The following is a 22,440-nucleotide window of genomic DNA, read 5'->3' on the forward strand; positions in this document are numbered from 1 at the left end:
GTTTTCGTCGACACCAATGGTTTCAGTTTCGGTTTCGATTTAGATAATGGCGGCTCCGCTGAGGTGTCCGTAGCCGGGCCGGAAGGCGGGGCCGTGGATCTTGGTGTAAGGTCTTGGGTAAGGCCGAGTGGCGATCCCTCGACCTGAGCCTTTGTAAGTGTACGAACGGGGCATAGCTCTTCCTCCGAGCTATCTTCCATGGCCCCAAATGCTTCGTCGTCGTCCCCTACCTCATCGACGACTTCCTCTAGGTCTTGGCCTTCGACGTCCGCTTCGTAGTCGGACTCGACTACCCCCGATGGAGGTGAAACCTGCAGTTGAAGCTCTTGCGCGTCTGCCTCCGCGTCGTCGAAGATGTCCACCGGTGCTGGAGCCGATCGCTGGGCCGCATCTTGATTGTTTTCTTCGATCGAAACCTGGAACAGGCCATACAGTTGGCCTCGTCGTGGTCCGGCGACAGGCACTTGTTGCACACTGGATGGACGTCAATGTGTGGGTACTTGGAACCACACACTGGACAGTTCTTGAACGGACTCCGTTCCATGCCGTCGAAGTCTTGCTGCGTCGACTGGGCCTATATCACCGAAGAGTCACACGACCCCCCCGGATATCCGACTCGACGAGTTGGAATATAGTCGGGCACCGAACGCAAACAATACCGACGGTCCGAAGAAGGCCTTTTGGCCTTGAAAAAGTTCTATAACGATTCCGAACAGGAGTTGTCGAAATCACATCCGAACCCAATGGCGGAAAAAAACAATCTGGGGATGGAGTCGATGCCCATGCGCACTGTAGTCCAGGGGAGGAGCCACCTATCTCGTGATACTTCGAAGACTCTTCCAGGACAACAATGTGCAATCATCCGGACACAACACTAGGCGGCGATCTATGCTATAGATATGAATTCAGCAGCCCACATGCCTCGAACCTGGGTACATACATTGTTACAGCTGGGCAGCAACTAACCGGGCACACTGTTATAGATGAGCAGCTACTAAATGGGTACATTGTTACAGCTGAGCACCTACTAACTAGGTACATTGCTACAGCCGAGCAGCTACTAACTGGGCTCATACATTGTTACAGCTGGGCAGCAACTAACTGGGCACACTGTTATAGATGAGCAGCTACTAACTGGGTACATTGTTACTGCTGAGAACCTACTAACTGGGTACATTGCTACAGCCAAGCAGCTACTAACTGGGTGCACTATTACAGCTGAGCACCTACTAACTGGGTACATTTCTACAGCTGGACAGCAACTAACTGGGCACACTGTTACAGCTGAGCAGCTACTAACTGGGCACACTGTTATAGATGAGCAGCTGCTAACTGTGTACATTGTTACAGCTGAGCAGCAACTAACTGGGTACATTGCTACAGCTGAGCAGCTATTAACTGGGTACATTGTTACAGTTGGGCAGCTACTAACCGGACACACTGTTATAGATGAGCAGCTACTAACTGGTGCATTGTTACAGCTGAGCAGCAACTAACTGGGTACACTGCTACAGCTGAGGGCCTACCAACTGGGTACATTGCTACAGCCGAGCAGCTAGTAACTGGGTACACTGTTACAGCTGAGCACCTACTAACTGGGTACACATTGCTACAGCTGAGCAGCTACTAACTGGGTACAATGTTACAGATGGACAGCAACTAACTGGGCCCACTGTTATAGATGAGCAGCTACTAACTGGGTACATTGCTACAGCCCAGCAGCTACTAACTGGGTACACTGTTACAGCTGAGCAGCTACTAACAGGGTACATTGCTACAGATTAGCAGCTACTAGCTGGGTAAATTGTTACAGCTGAGCAGCTACTAACTGGGTAAATTGTTACAGCTGAGCAGCTACTAACTGGGTATACAGCTACTAACTGGGTACACTGTTACAGCAGAGCAGCTACTAACTGGGTACAATGTTACAGATGAGCAGCTACTATCTGGATAAATTGTTACATCTGAGCAGCTACTAAGTCGGCACCCGGGCACAGCTGAGCAGCTACTAACTGGGTACATTGTTACAACTGAACAGCTACTAACTGGGCAAATTGTTACAGCTGGGCAGCAACTAACTGGGTTAATTAGCACAGCTGAGCAGCTACTAACTGGGGACATTGTTACAGCTGAGCAGCTACTAACAGGGGACTTTGTTACAGCTGAGCAGGTACTATCTGGGGACATTGTTACAGCTGAGCAGCTACCTTATCTGCTTGTCACAGTTGACTAGTGATATCACTACTAGACTGTAATAGGAAAATTACAGATCGGCTTTCATACAATGATCGCAGACTTCCATGTAAGATAATAGAGCGCAGAAGATCATAAGGAGATCATAGTCTTCCACCTAATACAATTGTACAAGTTCTGTCAAGGAAGAAGTAATCACCTGGTCATCCCCAGAGACGCAGTTTGACCATCTAGGACTGTGTGCTCTCAAGGGTCCAGTCAGCTTACCTGAGGTCAGCTGCGATGAGATTAAACCCATTGTACAGGTGTCCTTCGGCTGCAATCTTCTTCAGGTACGAATAGCTGTCCATGTCCGACGCCAGGAAGTTTGCTACCAGAGAACCTGCACGGACGATAAGCAGAGGGGAAACTGAGCTGGTTGAGAAGAGGCATGGTCTATACATGCACACTGGCTTTCAAAATCAAGGGCGGCTCTAGACCAGGGAATCATGATACTCTGACAGATCTGTCACTCCACACAGCCAGTAGGGTTGAGTTGTGGTCTCCCCTCCAGACCTCCCCTGACATGGCCATAAACCAATCTGCCTTGGATCAATGCTTACAAATAACGTGTAAACTCTAGACAGTGACTAGAAGCCCAGATGCTGAGCTGGTTCTACAAACAAACTAAAACACAAACAAGGAAAACAACCAATGTGAGCACCTTCAAGAACCGGAATCCCACTGTCGGAGGTAGTACAGAATAGGATCATGAGTAATGCCAGTTGCCCCCAAGACTAGTGTCCACATCACCCAGCACTGACATTTCTTCATTGTCTTCAAAAGAACAATGATGTAGGGCATCAGATCTCGCCAGCAGGTGGCAAGGTGCTGTGCCAGGGAATTCCCTGAGACTAGGCTAGGAGTTCTCTGACAAAGGTCTTGGCCATAATGCTTCCACTATGAATAGTGACCCGGGCATAATCCAGAGCTGAAGTACGCTTGCTGCTATGATGTCATACATACGTACGTGCACTAGCACATTATGTGGCACGCGGCATACCTCAGCTGTACAAACTCCCACTTTCTGCACTCCAGATACTATTCACATCTTGCATGTTCTCCACTGCCTACCAAGAATTTACTTAACCCGTTGGCTGCGTCGAATGTTCAGCTCCAGTGCTGAACGTTCGAAAAACGGGTGGGGCAGCGTCGGCCAACGGACGTGTGCGACAACCGTTGGCCGACGGCAGCAGCCAACGGGTTAAAGGTACTTGTGATAGAAACACCACCTCAACAAGTAGGAGGATTCTGGGCCCAGGAGAGTCATTATTGCTTAATTAAGAGATATTCCACTGATACACACTTGCTAAACTTTAGAAACCCTGCCCTTCATTTATGTCCATCTGAATACTGCGGGTAAATTATACAGGACTAAACCCTGTGTTTAATTGAGACATAGCTAAACCATCAATTTAATGTAAATTCGTATGAACCCTGCTTTTAATCAATACAAGTACGAAATCTGAATTTAATGTGTACCACGTCTGAGTCATTTGTTTAATTCATACATGTCTGAACTCTGCATTCAATGGATACCGGGTTTAACATAACATTTAATGCAGCCCTGTCTGAACCCCACTTTTAATGTATATCCTCCTCTGAACCCTGTTTAATGAATACCTCTCTGAATCCTGCTTTTAACGTATACCCAGTTTTACATATTATCTAATGTATACCCATTCGAGCTCTGCAGTTATTGTACACCTGTATGAACCCTGCTTTTAATGAATACCGGTCTGAAGAGCATATTTAATATATAACCGTCTGAACCCCACTTTTAATGCTCATTCTCTGAACCCTGTTTTAATGAATATCTGTAAAAACCGCAACATTTAATGAATAGAACTCTGCTTTTATGTTTAATTAATATTAACAGATTAATAAAGTGTACATAAATAATGAAGAAACCCTGCATTATTTATTATCTACCTATCTGAACCCTGCTTTTAATATATACCTGTCTAAACCCTGCGCTATTTATTATCGACCTACCTGAACCCTGCTTTTAATATATGCCAGTCAAAATCTAGTGTTATTTATTATCTATCTACCTGAGCCCTGCTTTTAATAAAATGCCTCATTAAGTCAGGGTAAATTACAGGACTGTCTAAAAGCCGGACAGGTCACCCCTATTAAAAAAAATAATGATGGCTGATCCAACAAACCTTGACAATTTTCACCCCATTTCCAACATATTGGCACTGGCCAAAGTTCTTGAAAAATGTGTTCATGTACAACTTTGCGATCCTGTCCACTAATTCAATCTCGTTGACCAGCACCAATCCGGTTTCCGCTCTGGCCACAGCACTGATTAGGCTTTGACACATAGTGGACGATGCTCTAAAAATATTGGAACAAAACGAATCATGCCTATTAATCCTCTTGGACCTCTCCTCTGCCTTTGACTCGGTAAAGCATGATTACCTTCTTGATTTACTAGAGCATAGGATGGGATTATCAGGGTCTGTCTTAAATTGGCTCACTTCGTTTCTGCAAAACAGAACGCAAAAAGTCAAGGTGAATCTATCCCTTTCCAACACTTCGCCGGTCACACTCTGGGTCCCACAAGGCTCCTCTTTTTCCCCCACGATCTTCAACTTATTCATGGAACCATTAACTGAAATGCTAAGGGCTTCCAACATTCACTATCATCTCTACGCTGATGACATTCAACTGTACTTTTTTCATCTCCTGAAGACCCCCAATCTCTCAATCCCATTGTTCAAAACACCCACAATTGGCTCAGAGGCAACAACCTCTAACTTAACACTCAAAAAACTGAATTTCTCCTAATAGCCCCACCCAACCAGATAAACTCAACGAGTGATTGGATGAACCATTTAACAGATTTCAAATGCTCACCTCAAATCATTGAGTCAGCCAAATCACTGGGAATAATCCTGGACAAAAATCATAATATGGAGGGAGGAGCTTCACGCGCGCCCAAGATGGTCGCGTGAGCACAGGGCTCCCGGACCCTCGCCACCTCCACCGATTATCCTGTATTTTATCCTGTTTTGGACGACGGGTTGTTCATGGCGAAGCCTGGCTGATCATTTATCCGTTTTCGGAAATTGTTTTGGACTTTGGGGACCGGTGCTACGGACCTTCGAATTCCTCAGGCCTGCTCCACGGTGGTGCCCCGGGCTATGTTATCTCTGCCAGCCGACCAGTAATCGAACAACAACGGTCTACTGGATTCATCTGGGCTCGGCAGTCACTTTCGGTTTCGATTCTTGCCCAGGGACCTGGTTGACCTTGCCTGCGGTGTGGCAGGACCTGATTGCCCTTACTGTTTGGCCTTTCGACGTTCAACGCCAGCCTATTGTCGCCTCCAGGTTTGAGACGGGCTTCTATTCTACCCTCCTTGGTGCTGCCTATGCCTCTACAGTAATTATTTTTACCCGACATCAAGCGACCCTCCGGGGTCCGGGATCTAAGATGGCCACCAAGCCAGAGGTTGAGAAACGCAAGTCTAAGCCGGGTGTTCGAGGAAGTGCTGTACAATCGAACGTTATGGACAGGTACACCCTTACTAAAGGATCACCGGGTGCAGTGTCTAAACCCGCGGCTTTGGTTCCGGACGGACCCTCGACTGAAGAGGAACTCTCGTTACGGGATGTTATGGGCGCCCTTTCTGGAATGAAGGCTACACTGGGACAGCAATACGAGGCCTTGTCCCTCAAATTGGATACTGTCTCCATAGATGTCAACTTGATCAGGGCAGACCTGGCGAAGACGAATGAAAAGGTCAAATCCCTCGATCTTAAGACTTCTAGCCTTGTTACCGACGTCTCTGACTTACAAGCTGAGGTCGGGAACCTGCGGAAAGCTAATGACTATTTCTCCGGGCGTCTAGAGGATTTTGAAAGCCGTGCCAGACGGAATAATATCCGCTTGATTGGTGTTCCGGAAGCATCGCATGCTACCTCGACGGACCTATTGGTGGAAGACCTGGTACTGAACCACTTGGCACCCAAGGGTCTTAGCAAGTTTTTCGCTGTCGAGCGTGCACACAGGATCCCTGGGGGCCCGCCTAAAACAGGTGCTAATCCACGTCCCATCATTGCAAGGATCTTTAATTTCCGTGACAGAGACACTATCCTGCAAGCATCGAGACAATCTGGTCCCATCGCCTTCGAGAACTCCACAGTCAGATTTTATCCGGACTTTACCCAACAGGTTCAGAAACAGAGACTGGGGTTTCAAGGGGTTAAGAAGAGGCTGAGAGAAAGATCCATGAAGTATGCTATGCTCTTCCCGGCCCGCCTGCGTGTGGTACATAATGATCGAACTTTCTTCTTCGACCATCCTGGGATCGTGAGTGACTGGCTGGATTCGATATACACGGAACAGGAACATTCTGAGGGCTCTGGACAATCGGATCGAGCGGAGGGAGGCCTAACGGAACAGGAATAGAGAGCGGTATCGGCCCCCGCTCCTTTATAGTTGACTTTGAGCTGTGGCTAATGCTGTGACACTATCGATTACAAGTATTTGGTCCTTTGGGGGTTGGTGGGGGGTGAGTGGGTCCTTCTCCTCCTGGCTTTCTTTACGTAGACTAGTTGGGGGGTAGGGCGACAGGCACACTGCAAGTTTATGGGGCTTTCTAGTCTTTCGCAGGGGTGCGGGGTGGGGGGTGAGACGGTTAGGGCATGTTTGGATAAAGGGGGTTTTGGTTTGCGTTTTATTGTTACTTGCATGGCGAAGACGAGACAAACTCCTGTTTTTGGATGTTGCTTAGAGTGTGGAGCGGGGGCGGGGCCGACTGCGGGGATGGGGGGTAGAGGACTCCGAATACTGTGTTGGAATGTAAACGGGTTGGGGGATAGGATCAAGAGGGCGGTAGTGATGCAGTTTCTGAAATGTTTGTCTCCTGATGTTGTCTTACTACAGGAGACGCATTTGCTCGGCAACACGTGCTATGCTCTCAATAGGCATGGCTATCGTCTTGTGGCGCACTCAGGTTTCACTTCGGGATCAAGAGGGGCGGGCATTTTGGTTCGGACTTCCCTCCCCTTGGCCATTGATGATGTCATGATTGACGATAAGGGGAGATATGCCGCCATTGTTGGGCGTTGGGAGGGGAGGGTTGTGGTTTTGCTTTCTGTGTACGTGCCCCCGGGCCTCCAAGCCACCACTTTCGCCGATCTGAGTGGGGTCATCCTGGGATTCCCCGAGGGTCTGCTTGTGGTTGGTGGTGACTTTAATTCCGTGGTTTCTGGGATGCGTGATCGTCACCCTCCCCGGGAACTACCGAGGGCCCAGTCCTGGTTGAGTGTTTTTCTGGAGACTCTGGGGCTAACTGATTGCTGGCGCTTGCTTCACCCGGAGCAGTCGCAATATACCTTCCATTCTGGAGCCCATGGTAGTCTCTCGAGACTGGACCATATTCTTCTTCCATCGTCCCAAGCCTCCGCCATCCGGGAGGTAAAGCACCTTGCGAGGGGTATTTCGGACCACTCTCCGCTCTGGTTGGTGGTGGATGCGCAACGGGGTTCGGCGGGCCGCGTGGCTCCGATCAACCCCTGGTATCTCCGAAATCCTAAGGTTAGGGCCGAGCTGGTTAAATCTCACGACCATTATTTTGTAGAGAATGTAGGTTCTGTTTCCTCCCCGATTTCGCTATGGGAGGCTTATAAAACTGTCATTCGTGGCCAGGCCCTTTCTTTGATCGGCAGCGTTAAGTGGGCTAACCGTGCTGAGGTGGTTCGTATTGAGGGTGAGATCACTGCTCTGGAGGGAGACTTGGAATCTGGGGTCACCACGGAGGGGCTACATTTGCTGGAGTTGAAACAATATGAATATAGGGCTCTGGTCGCGGATGCTGCTAAGGAAATGGGCAGACAGCAGCAGGGACGCCTGTATGATGTAGGTGACAAAGCTGGTAAGCTGCTTGCTTGGCTGGATAAAAGGGAGAATGCAAGTTGGGTTGTTCCTGTGATTGTTGCTGAGAATGGGGATAGTTACACTGACCCTGTTGATATTGTTACATGCTTTGCTGAATACTTCCGGGAAGTATACTCCCCAGTGTCTGATAGATCTGAACAGGATTCCCACTTGCTACTACGGGATATTGCACTTCCCTGTTTGTCTGATATTAATAGAGGCGTTCTGGATGCGCCGCCTACTGTGGAGGAGATCGCTGCTGCCATTCGTTCGGTCCGATCTGGCAAGGCGTCGGGCCCAAATGGACTTCCTATTGAGCTCTACAAACTTCGCCCTGATACGTTGGCCCCACACTTGCGCTCGATGTTTCTCGAGGCTCTGAAGGTGGGGTCCCTCCCCCCTGACCAGAGACTGGCCTCTATAGTCGTCATCCACAAAGATGGCAAACCTCGAGATCGCTGTGCCTCCTTTCGACCTATCTCGTTGATCAATGCCGAGCCTAAGATCCTGGCCAAAATGCTGGCTACGCGTTTGGCCACTGTCATAGGAGACTTGGTTCACCCGGATCAATCCGGCTTTATACCGCATCGCAACACGGCGCTTAACCTTCGACGTTTGCATGGCGTCCTGGCGCGAGCTGGGACGCTACGTGAGCCCGCCATTTTGGCGTCTTTGGACGCCACTATGGCGTTTGATACAATAGAATGGCCGTATTTGTGGGCGGTTCTTGCCAAATTTGGTTTCGGTCCGGAGTTCATTAAGTGGGTCAAGTTGCTTTACACTGATCCCTTGGCTCAAGTGGTGGTTAACGGTCATGTCTCCGCTCCCTTTGCACTCGGCAGGGGAACGCGACAGGGCTGCCCTTTGTCCCCTCTCCTGTTTGCTCTCGCCTTGGAACCACTGGCAGCCTGTTTGAGGTGGGAACCGTCCCTGAGGGGCATTAGATGGAATTCGGAACTTGAGGACCGTGTGACTCTTTATGCGGATGATATTCTGCTGTATCTAACGTCTCCTCGAAAGTCCCTCATTGTACTGTTTGATGTATTGACGTCTTTTCGTAAGAACTCGGGTCTTGTCATTAACTGGTCGAAGTCCTGTATATATGTCCTATCGGGAGACACTCCTCTTCTGCCTCGTGGCTGTCCCATCGCGGTCGCGCAAGATGGATTTAAATATCTAGGCATTTTTATCTCTCTGAAGCCTGAGCTGCGTTTTGACCGAAACCTGCTGCCCCCTCTTCGACGCCTCCGGACAGATGTTATTGCCTGGGGTAAACTGCCTCTCTCCCCCCTGGGAAGAGCGGCATTGTTTAAAATGATGTCGCTGCCCCGTTTCCTCTATGCACTACAGAATACACTTGACATAGTACCAACTAAATATTTTCGTGAGATTGAGAGCTTGCAGAGGCAACTGGTGTGGGGGGGTAGATCTCGTATTGCTATTGCCAAAATGACACTCCCGTGGTATGATGGTGGTATTGCTCTACCTGATATTCGTCGTTATTATTGGGCGTCTCACTTAGGGGCGATAAATCACTGTATGTACGGTCCTTCGCCGAATCCAGCCTTTGAAATGGACAAGTGGCTCTTGCCTGGTGGTGACCACTACAGAACTCTTTACTCCAGACTCACTCCTCGAAATGTAACGGGTCCCACCAGGACGGCCATCCAGGTATGGCGCCATGCTTCAATGGCAATAGGCTGGATGGATAAATTGACTCGCGCCACTCCGCTGTATGCCTCCGACAGACTTGGGTCTCTTTGGCAGTCGAAGGGATTTGATAGATGGGACTTGATAGGTATCTGTAAGGTGAATGATGTATGGGCCGGGGGAAGAATGAAGACTTTTGACGAACTGAAAACTGAATACGATCTGAGCGATCGCGAATTTTTTCGCTATGCCCAGATTCGCCACGCGGTCCTCTCTGTCTTCCCCTCGGGCTTAGACATACCGGAAGCGTCCCCGCTCGAGGATAGAATCCTAGACGGACACGTCCCGGACAGTACGATTTCGCTCATTTATAAAAAATTGATCAACGCCAGGTCCGATCTCTTGTGTCACCTTAGAGAGACTTGGATCAGTGATGGACTAGAGCTTGACGACGAGGACTGGCAGGCGGCGATCTCTTCCCCCACAGAGGTGGCCATCCCGGCGAACCTCAGATTTGTGCAGCTTAAAATCCTTCATAGAGTATATGTGACTGGACCTCGCTTGGTACACATGGGCTTTTCTGTGGATGGACTGTGCCGGCGTGGCTGTGGTCTCGTGGGCACATTCCTGCATATAATTTGGGAGTGTCCTGAGATAGCGCGATTCTGGACTCGTATACATGAAGTGATGGGTGAGGTCACGGGTGTGCGGATGATGCCGGAGGCTAGGAGATGCTTGCTGAATGTGTGGGAACCGAATGACTACAATGTATCGCAGCTTAGATGGGTGACCCTGGGCAACATGATCGCCAAGAGGGATATTGCCCAACTATGGGGTGCTCGGGGACCGCCTGGGATTCGGCAATGGAAACAAAACATGGATTGGTGCATGTTCAGGGAAAAAACTGTGTATATTTCTCGATGTACGCCCCGTAAATGGGGGAAGATATGGACTCAATGGAACTCTAACCGTGGTGATATATGTTCCCCCCCTCTCCCAGAATTAGATATTGAACCTGCATCCCCGTGACCCGCTGATTCCTCCACTTGATGCTATGTATCGGACTGCTGTTGATCCCACTGCCCCCCCCCCCCTTCGAGATTTCTCACCACGGATATTGTATGCACAATTGTGGACTTCTCCCGCTCCCCCCCACATGATGAAACTCTGTATAGTAATGATACCGCCTTGTTTGTCTTTGTTCCTTGCTCAGTTATTTGTGTGTTTAAACTTTAATAAAAATGTAAAAAAAAAAAAAAATCATAATATGCGGGAGCACATCAGTGCCACCACCAAAGGAGTAAACATGCGAACTGAGTATACTACGGAAACTAAAACCGTTCCTCCCTGAAACAGACTTCAAGCTGACACTGCATAACTCCTAATCCCCAGATTGGAATACGGAAGTGCTACTCTCACTGCCTGCCTAGAGCCACAACAGCCACCCCAAGGGCTTCCCTCAACTCGGCAGCAAGACTTATCATGGGGTCAAAAAGGTACGATCACGTCTCCCCTGACCTGAAATCCCTCAACTGGCTCCCTTATGAAGCTAGAATCCAACAAAAAATACCTGAACACTGCTTTTAATATATACCAGTTTAAACCCTGCTTTATCTACCTACCTGAACCCTGCTTTTAATATATACTAGTTTAAACTCTGGATTATTTATGATCTACCTCGGTGAACCCCGCTTTTAATGATATGACAGTCTTAACTCTGCGTTATTTATCATCTACCCATCTGTACCCTACTTTTAATATATACTTGTCTAAACCCAGTTATTTATTATCCACTTTTTTTATTTAAAGTTTTTTTATTGACATTTTACATTTTAACAAGTTACAGCGGTGTGCCATGTAGTAATAAGTAATTTCACTGTCTAATTTTCAAAATTCAGCACTCTTGTTTGATCAGATCCGATTGTTACTTTCAGTTTACACCATTGCTGTTCCTAAGTAGTATCCCCTAACTTTTACGAAGGGGGGTATGACAACGTTACAACAGTAATATAATATAGCATTTGAAGGAAATACATTTTCCATGTATGTAACAGAGAGTGGGAAAATATAATGAACCGAAATGAAAACACAGACAAATAGGGTGACCTTGCATAGTGAAAGGACTCAGTCAGCTTCATGCCGCCAGCCCGCAGTGATAGCGGGCAGCTACCTCTAACTATCAGGGCGATAGGCTTTTGGAAGAGGGGCCTGGTAGTTTCCAATGGGCGGCTCCCTCCTAGTGTTGTAATGAATGCCCTCTTCGACCAAGGCCACACCTTCTGCCCTGCATAGGGAGGGGTGTGTCTAACCTCCTCTGTTCGTTACAACTGGGCGGTACATTAAAGCCAGAGTTCTAGGGATGTCACCCAGGTCTTCTCGCAGCCGTCTCGTCTCTTTGGTCCCCCGGTGCTTCAACCTCCCCTTTCTCTAGCGAGTCATTGCTTGTCTCCGGGTCACCCCCGGGGGCGTACTCCGGGTGCTCCCATGTTACCAGCACCTCAGTCCATAAATACTCTATATGGTGGACCCGTACCCCTCTGGCTTCTTCTCTAATCAGCGCCCGCTCCTCAGCCCTCGCCCACTGTGTGACATCTGTCCTCCAAGTCAGGACCCTGGGTCCCACTGCCGATTTCCAGGTCATAGCTATTCTTCTTTTGGCTAACACTAGGGCCAGATCTATACACTTAGGACCAACTTTTCGTGAGTTTGGCCTCAGGAACAGCCCCAGCACACATGCCTCCAGAGAACAAGGGGGAGATCATCCAAGTGTTCCCCCATTGCAGCAAGTACCGCCTCCCAACAGGGTTGTAGTCGGGGACAGAATCACACAGCATGTTCAAATAAAAGTCTGGGTATCACCATCAGCAGTGATCTGTCGTTGAAGGCCCAGATTGGGACAGTGGTCTCTTCCTGCTTCTTCCAGTTGTGAAGGACCACAAAGATTAGTAGATTTTTTACCATAGCTCTTGTAATGCCCTAGGCCCGGTCTCTCAGGTAGAGGAGTATATCATCCGCATAAAGGGAGATAATGTGTTTTCTTCCCTCAACTGTCATGCCAGAGTCCCGGCCTTCCTGTCTGAAGAGCTCTGTGGGGGTTCAATGGCCAGAGCAAACAGCAACATGGACAGCAGGCATCACTGCCTCGTGCTTGTACACACCCAGTATTGTGGGGAGAGCGTGGCGGCAGTTCTGACCCGGCCGTCAGAACGGTGTATAGCAATCTGACCCACTTAACCCAGTTCTCTCCCAGGCCCATCTTAGGCATCACATCAAATAGTAAGTCCCACCGCACAGTGTTGAACGCCTGTTCAAGGTCCACTGGCATCAGCACTGCGTCCCGATTTGCAAGGGCTTCAGGATGATGCATCACATGATAAAGCTGCCTCAGGTGCTGAGAGGTGCAGCGGGTGGGGATAAAGCTGCTTTAGTCTTCATGATTCGGAGCCCATATATGTGGGAGCAATCGGAGGGACAAAACCTTTAAAGGATCTTAAAGTCTATGTTCAACATAGAGAAGGGGTGGAATTCGGTGACCTGGGCTCCATGTGTCTTAGTTTTGGGAAGGGGAATATCCACTGCGTCATTGGTGGACTCCAGGAGTGTACCGAGCCACCACGAGTCCGCTAACAGCATTTGCAACCAGGAGGCAATGGTCCCCACATAAACCACAGAAAACTCAGTTGGGAGGCCATCAGAGCCTGGTGCTTGGCCCCTTCCAATTTCCTTAATAGTTACCTAGATCTCCTGTATTGTTACAGGTTCCCCCAGGTCTTTGTTGTGTTCTTCACAAAATGTATTCAGTGGTATAGCCACTAAAAAGGCCAACCGAGCCTCTGCCGTGACGGGCACATGGGTAGCATACAAGCCTTCTCAATAATTGAAGAATTATTTATTGATTGCTGTGGGCAAGTGTAGAGACCGACCATCCCTCTATTGGATGTGTGTAATGCCCCCGACAGTCTGGTATAATGAGCCATGCTAACAGTCGGCCAAGCCTTCCCTTCCTCGTTGTGCGCCCTGTTAATGTATTGTTTGTAATCATGACTATGCACCCTTTCCAGAGTGATATTATACGGTTCCCTTGTCTCCTGAATCTCATCTAGTATCTCTGGCTGGGCACCAAGGACGTTATCCAAGGTATGCAGTTTATCCTCTAGTGTCTGGAGTTCCCTACTCAACTACCTCTAGGAACCGACCATCTGCCCGATACAATGCCCCCGTACCACAACTTTAAAAGCCTCCCACTCCACTATACTTGAGGAAGCAGAGCCCTTATTCTGAGTGAAGCAGTCAGATCACCCCCGCAAGGGAATCACAGTAGCATGTGTCTTCCAGAGAGGCTGGACTGAGCCACCACGTGGGGACAGGTGGACACTCCCCCTCTCTCCCAGGAGATTGGGGCTGTGGTCGGACAAGGCAAGATATTCAGAGTGCACAATATGTTGGGTAAGTCTCTGAGAACATACAAATCGATCTATCCGGGTGTGTAGGTTATGGATATGGGAGCAGTATGTGAAGTCAGGCTCCTCTCCATGCTGGGTCCTCCAAACATCCACAATCCCCCAGTGCCCCACCCAGTCTCGTAGTCCTTCTGCCAGCTTGCCCACACCCGATCAGAGGTGAGGTCGTGTGATCCAGCAGTACATCTAGTACACAATTAAAATCACCTAGCAGTAGGCTATCAGGTGGTAGGTCAGCTATGTGAATGGAGGAAAGAAATCTGGTCTTCGTTCGGAGCATAGATGCTTCCTAGTGTAATTTTACTCCCAAACAATCTACCTTCTACAAAAACATATCTACCCTCCTTATCTATAATGGGGTGGGTGAGCTCAAAGGGGACCCCTGCCCTAATCCATAATAAAACCCCCACCCCCGAATAGGAAGTAATATTAAGCTGGCCCAGCCATCTACGTTTCAGGCAATCAATTTCAGCCCAGACAAGGTGGGTCTCCTGAAGCATGGCCACCTGTACTCCCCTGTATGGCTCTTTGCGGGCGATCCCATCACCCTAATGTTCCATGAATTAAATGTCAGAGTCTGTCAGCAATCAGCCATAGGGAGACGCAGAGAGCCACACCTTCTACAGTCCCTCAGGGTTCTAAACTCCCATATCGTGCTGCGCAGCCCCTGCACAAACAAAAAGAATAATGAAAGGGAAAAGAAAGGCATAAACAAACCCCAACTATGTACTCCCCAACCCCAGGGCAGTACAGCAACAGCTGGCCATCCAAACTGAATACCTCAAACATTTCCTAAATGAATATCTTCCCCCTGTCAGCCTACAAGGGCCTCTCCGTGAGGTGTGGGCCAAGACGAGCGAGCCGAGTCCATGCATTACCGGTCCATCACAGTTTGGTCAGTACAAATATCTCTCTGGCAGTCAATCAGATTCACACATGCTGCAATGGGTTTATAGACCGCATGAGTATGTGTGGCTCAGTTCAGGAGACCTCTCCCACCCTTCACCCCCAACGCCCCACTGTCCGTGCAACAACAGGACCATATATCACAAAGATTATCAAACCAGGTCATCCGCCACCTGGGGTGCGACCACTGGGAGTTCCAGCTCATCAACCATGCGAGGACACTGAGTAGGACACCACTGATTTAAGGTTGATGCAGACTCCGCTCCTGAGGCTTTCTTGTGTTCGTGCACAATGTCTGCTACTGCCAGCAGGGCTGCTGCGAGTTACAGTTCAGCCTGCGAGGGGCATAGGTCACTCCTGGGGCCACCTCTGACAGACCTGCATGAGTGCATCCGTACCCTCCGCCTGGGTACCGGCGGTGTCGAATGTGCTGTGGGGAGGGCTGTCCCCGCCGGATCTTCACATAAGTGTGTAGAGCCATCGAGAATAATCCAGAGTTTGGATGGAAACATCAGGGAGTACTGGATATAATTTTCACAGAGGGCCCTCTTGACTTGGAATAAAGGATGGATAAAGGAGGCCCTTCTGGCCTGTATTGCTGCTGTAAAGTCCAGGAATATGGTGACCCTGCCGCTGTCCACAGTGTAGGGGTCCTCCAAACCCACCTTCTGCAATATAATATCTGTCTCGAAAGTGGAGCAGCCTGGCCACCACCAGTCTGGGAAGTCTGTCCAGGATCAACAGCCGCGCCGCTAGCCAATGGGCCCGCTCCAGTGCAAAGAAGGGAGTAAGCAGGCCGAGGCTACCTCCATTTGTAGCCAGTCCACCAGGTAGTCCAGCATATCGTTTTTTTTTCAACTCCCTCTGGGAGGCTCACAACCCTGATGTTGTTACGTTTACTGAGGCTCTCAGCATCTTCTGCACGTCATTCGAGGAGCAGCACCTTGTATCTCAGGTTAGACATCTGAATCGTAAGTGTTGTGCATTCAGGTCGAAATTTTGTAATGGAGGTCTCCACCCCATTGACTTGGTCCACCAACTTGTGGTGTTCCGTTCCCAATAGGCCAAGGCCCACTGACACCGTATGTCTTGTTGAAGGGTGGCCTTAGTATCAGCTATGGCCGCTAGGATGTTATTCGGCTGGTGCCGCAAAGGTTCCACAGCTGGGGTGGTGTCATCATCTTCCGCCGCGGCTCAACAGGACTATTCAGGCATTCAGCTCCCGTTTGTTAAGGCCTTGCTTTCCCTATCAGTGCCGCAGTGGATTAGGGATTACAAACAGGGTTAGACACTTAGGGAAACGTGCGCAACTCTTCCAATGTGGCCCTTATAGGTCCCCACTCTGGCACCAGAGGCGGGTTATGTTCACTGCCGCTTTTCTCAGTCTCATCAATATCTCAGGCTGATGACAGAGCAGTCCCACAGGCCATAAGTTCGATGCAGGGCCCTGAGTCGCAGCGAGCCTCACAGGGCACCAGCCAACACCACACCGCACCTCACGGTCAAGGGCGGGGTATGGCAGGTAATTATCAGTTCAAGATGGGGCACTTTGTCTGTACAGAGGGAACACCGCGGTGGTCCACCACCCAAGGGGGCCCCCTCCTTTTGTTGCATGAACTTAGGATCACAATCCCTGGGGTAGACCAGGGCAACTACTTTTACCTCAGTAAGGCAGGTCTAGTCTTCCCAAGCATATCGTAGCAGGAGCTACCTCTTCTCAGCGGCTTCGGGGACTCTCCAGAGCCCCCACTTCCTCGATGTCAATTGCTGAGGGGATCAGACATCTCAGCGCTCCGAGCAGTGTTCCTGTGTGCAGGTCGCATTGTCTGCCCCTGCACCTCTGCTCCCTCCAGGGAGTCCCGCAGCACCGTATGGCGGCGGTGGGCTCACCACTTCCCCAGGGGCGCAACAGGCGTGGTCATAACTCCCCAGGGTAGCCTAGACCGATCGGTCCCTAACAAGTCGCAAGCACCGTGCCCATTACACGGGGAGAAAGGTGCGTCACAACCACACTGCTGCCCGACCTCACCACCAAAGCTGCGCCGCCACTCATTTGTCCATTGCGGGGTAAACTGTCAGCAGGCACAGGTAAGGTGGTGCCTCCAAAAATGGACAGGTCGCCCCTCGGTTACCACCACTCTGGTTCTTGGCCCAGCCCTCTGGCATTGGCGAAACCGCCGTCCAGAGAGCAATGCAAGATGTCTCACGTGTTGCCCATCTCGTCCCTTGACACAGACTCTCTGGAAGTCCTCCATGCCCCTAATGCACCCTTCAGGGGCCTCCTCTAACATCCGGCAGTGATGGAAGTCAAGTTGCCGCAGTCCACAGGAGCCGACCACACCTGTAGCAGGGCCGTATCTCAGTTTGCGCTGCATGCCTCCCCGGCCCAGTTTCGGGGGCCCAGTAATGCTTCAGGCCCACCACGCGGTGCAGGTCCAGTGCTCTGCTCCCCTCTGTAGTCCACAGGACCTCTCCCTCTCCAGTGAGTTTTCTCCGGATAAGTGCGCCACAGGCCCTACTCTGCCACAACTTCGTGTTGATGTGTTCTGAGGCAAATCTCCGCAGCCGACAGCCAAACCTGGCTCTGTGGGTGTTTGGGCAAGCGAGAATAAGCCTGTTAACAGGCTGATAACGCCGGATTTCAGGTTAGCTGTTGGGCCAGGCACATAGCTTGTTTAGCAAGTGTCCGATGCAGACGCCATCTTGGCTACACCCCACGTTATTTATTATCTACCTTCCTGAATCCTGCTTTTAATATATGCCCGTCAAAACCCTGCGTTATTTATTATATACCTATCTGAACCCTGCTTTTAATATATACCAGTCTCTTCACACTGTTTCTGAAACGAGGACGCGAGAAGGAAGCTTTCGCTAGAAGAGACAACCATCTGTGCCCAAATCGGCACATGACAGCGACACAGCTACTGTTACAGTCACCCTTTTGACCCAAGAAGTAAGGACACCCAGGATATAGAAGGGAAACATTTCCAATAACAAAATCTACTAAACAAGCAAGTGGGTGACCGCATGGTCAGGGGACATTCGCCCTTCCAGGAGTGGAAATCAGCGAGGATTCCTCGTTTGGAGAAATCACGTCCCAGTTCCAAGACATAAAAACAAGCATTTACAATGCAATGGTTTCGCCTTTGGAAAAGTTAGAGTTATTGGCATTGCTCATGACATTTCTTTTTTTTTTACTTATAAATAAATGGCATTGTTATTTATATTGCCAACAGCTCTCACAGCCCACACAGCTCTCTCAGCCCACACAGCCCACAGCCGACACAGCCCACACAGCTCTCAGCCCAACACAGCCCACACAGCTCTCAGCCCAACACAGCCCACACAGCTCTCAGCCCAACACAGCCCACACAGCTCTCAGCCCAACACAGCTCTCAGCTCTCTCAGCCCACACAGCTCTCAGCTCTCTCAGCCCTCACAGCCCACACAGCCCACACAGCCCACACAGCCCACACAGCCCTCTCAGCCCTCACAGCCCTCACAGCTCTCAGCCCAACACAGCTCACAGCCCTCACAGCCCTGACAGCCCTCACAGCCCACACAGCCCACACAGCCCACACAGCCCACACAGCCCACACAGCCCACACAGCCCACACAGCCCACACAGCCCACACAGCTCTCACAGCCCACACAGCCCACACAGCTCTCACAGCTCTCACAGCCCACACAGCTCTCACAGCCCACACAGCTCTCACAGCCCTCACAGCCCTCACAGCCCACACAGCTCTCACAGCCCACACAGCTCTCACAGCCCACACAGCTCTCACAGCCCACACAGCTCTCACAGCCCACACAGCTCTCACAGCCCACACAGCTCTCACAGCCCACACAGCTCTCACAGCCCACACAGCTCTCACAGCCATCCGCCCACACAGCTGTCACAGCACAGCAGTTGTTCTCAGTGCAAGTGTGCACTGAAGCAGGTACTGTAGTAGAATTGGCCTATACCATGTACTGCACTGTGACATTTACACAGCACTTCATCCCCGGGCTGTGGAGCGCTCTGATTTGCACGGAGATCCTAGGTGCAAAGGTTTAAGATGGCGCGGGTTCGAGCGTGACCAGTGCCTGTGATGCTGGGTGACGCGTGTGAGGTCTGGAGATGGGGACTCTGCGCAAGCGCAGATCGGCCCTCTTACGTGGCTGGTTATAATATACTACTTTGCACAAGCGCAGACATGCCCTGCCTCTTACATGGCTGCGCAGCCAAGTTTTAATGTGCTCCATTTTTTTTTTTGCTGTTTGCAAAGTCCTCTTATTCCTGCTGGCACGGAGTGGTGCATCTTCGGCGTTTCACCCTGTGCGAGATTTGTTGAAGGAAGGAACAGATAGGAGAGGGGCTGCTCCATGACACTGTGGTTTCCTTGACAGTGGTTGCTCACTTTTTTTTGCTGGGGGAACGAACAGACAGGCTGACATTGCAGCACGCACACAGAAAGACGGACCTTAGACACTGCAGGCACACAGACAGACAGAGACTGCAGGCACACAGATAGACGGACACTGGAGGCACACAGACAGACAGACGGACCTCGGACACTGCAGACACACAGACAGGCTGACATTGCACGCACACAGACAGACGGACACTGCAGGCACACACACAGACAGACGGACCACGGACACTGCAGGCAGGCAGACAGCCGATCACCGCAGGCACACAGATAGACGGACATTGCAATCAGACAGATGGACACTGCAGGCGCACAGACAGCGGGACACTACAGGCACACAGACAGACGGACACTACAGGCACACAGACAGACGGACACTACAGGCACACAGACAGACGGACACTACAGGCACACAGACAGACGGACACTACAGGCACACAGACAGACGGACACTACAGGCACACAGACAGACGGACACTACAGGCACACAGACAGACGGACACTACTGTTTTCAACCTTAGCTCTGTGGTTATTAAAGCTTGCGGTGTCAGTGCTGAGGGATGGTCGAGTCCTTGGCGATGTGGGGAAAATAAAGTACCTATAAAGCATATCATGAACGGTGCATGACTCATAAGTGCAATTAAACAATATCTTAGGCGGACTACTACAACTGATGTCCAATCACATGCTGTGCTTCTGACAACCAACATGTGTGCGTAGCCGGAGCAACTCTATGTAGTACCCCTGATGATCACAGAAGGTCTCGCAGCAGATGGGCTATCAAGCCAGACCTAAAAAGGGGGTAAACGTACAGGAATCTCCTAGGTCATGTACTTTTACTTTCATTGTTCAATAGTGAATGGAGCGTAATGACGAAGTAAGCAATATATCCGGGTAAAATGTATCACAAATGGAGATTTATTACTAGAAGTCGACACAAAGAGGGGTAGTTACAAGCAGAAATTCAGTCCATAGCTGTCTTCATATAGAGCAAGATGTCCAATGCAGACGGCTGAAAGGAACTGACCACAGCACGTATCAAGCCATACCTGCGCATATCGATGTGGCACAAGAAGTGGGTTGTACGAAGTAAGTCCACTGGCAATAAACCCCCACCAGGAACACGTTGACAGCAGTTCAGCACTACTTCTTCGCTCTTCCAGCTGACTGGTAGAATATACTGCACATTACTTCACAGACACTATAGACACAGTCAGCAGACACTAGATACACAGCATACAGGGCACACCCCTCCCTCTGTCCAACAAGCACAAGTAGGCATCCTTATTTACCACACTCACAAAGCAAACCATGGTGAGAAGCATGTGACAGCCCCATCCTGCCCACGGTTTATACCTAGCATGGAAAACAAACACAATACACACACAAATACACCACAAACACAATGTAGCCAAAACAATCATCATGGGACTACGTAGCTTGCTCATGAATTGCACACCCTCTGCAATGGTGCACGTGACCCACAGCCTGTCTATTAACTACAACTAGTCCAAGCAAATCATGCTGTGATCCATTGACTGTCCATGATTCAACCACAACATGGTGCAATGCAACACATGGGACCCACAGTCTGCCCATGACTTAAATACAGTAAACACATGACACAAGCAAGCCCACGACTTATACACAAACATAACACGATGTAAGCGACTACACAGTCTGTTTACATGTTGCTCACAGTTTGACTTAAGAAAAAAAAACACAACTAGCCTGTTCAAGACGTAAACTTAACATGCAGCACATGATCCAAAACTGAATATGTGACGTGAAGATACACATGAAACGAGCCCATGACCAAGCCTGACTAACAGCGAGAACTTGCAGCTCCCCAACATGCATGCCAAAGGTACCCGATAAAATCAGAAGCAGTATGTCCATGCGCTTAGCCAACATGCAAGACACAAATCTAACCAGCATTCACCAACATACTGGATAAATATGTTCGCACTGTGCACTGTTACACTGCCATGCCCGAAACCTTTCATTCCTAAAATGGCATCCACAGCCCATAAAATAACCCAGAATTTTCAAATACCAATAAACAGTCAAGCAGACAGGCCCACACCATGCTTAAAAAGGGTGCCATTATGGCTTTCCTCTATAACATCCTGATATCTGTCATCTGTGAAGCTGCCACTTGGTGAACTCGCATACATTTACCAAACATTTCTGATTGTATATTCTAGCCCGTCAAGAGGCACTTGTGGGCCAAACTTCAATGGCTTTGTTCCAAACATCTGCATCATCTGCCCGCTAGCCACTGCTTTGGGTAAAATGCATTTAAGTCTATAAAGAGCATTTGTATCTACAGATAAAATATCTGTTATTACTGACCCTGTAAGCATCTGTTCCTAGCGTGTTGTGCTATAGATCACATATGCGCACCCTCTTCCTCAGAAGCTGGCGATGTTCACACTTCTCTTTGACACTACCCTTACACTACTCACCCACTGGACAGAAGGGAATCTAAGGTGTAGCCTGTGTCCCTATGTAGTGTGGACTATGAGCCGTGTCTTGTGAATCCAAGTTCTTAAAAGAAAAACATGTTGCGACATCTGAGCCCACTACTTGATGACTGGAGTGGCAGAGCACGTGAATCTACAACAGTACATGCTAGCACATGTATTTACAGGGTGTCACATTTTACTTTTTCTGAAGTCATTGCTCTAAATAGCATTTAACTAACCATTACGGTTTGTTGGTGTGTTCAGAGCAATAGTTAGCTTGTTCATTTACTCCCTTGGAATAGAGTACGGTTGAATTGTTTTCTGACCTAATCATCTCCTGGTTGGCTCTGAAGCCATAATTATGCAAGAATGGGTTACACTTCTGCCATGTTGGATCGGAGCTTGTACATTTACATG

The 22,440-nt window shown here is 49.6% G+C and overlaps 1 protein-coding gene across 1 annotated transcript in view; it reads right to left on the bottom strand.

Moving 5' to 3' along the window:
* TANGO2 (transport and golgi organization 2 homolog) overlaps positions 1-22,440 on the bottom strand; it is a 538,903-nt gene that overhangs the window by 200,720 nt on the left and 315,743 nt on the right. Inside the window, exon 6 of the mRNA XM_078667926.1 lies at positions 2,461-2,575. Within this exon, the coding sequence (XP_078524052.1) occupies positions 2,461-2,575 (115 nt within the window). The remainder of the gene's footprint in view (positions 1-2,460; positions 2,576-22,440) is intronic.

Source organism: Lissotriton helveticus, chromosome 11, assembly GCF_964261635.1.
Source record: "Lissotriton helveticus chromosome 11, aLisHel1.1, whole genome shotgun sequence".
NCBI classification, from domain to species: domain Eukaryota; kingdom Metazoa; phylum Chordata; class Amphibia; order Caudata; family Salamandridae; genus Lissotriton; species Lissotriton helveticus.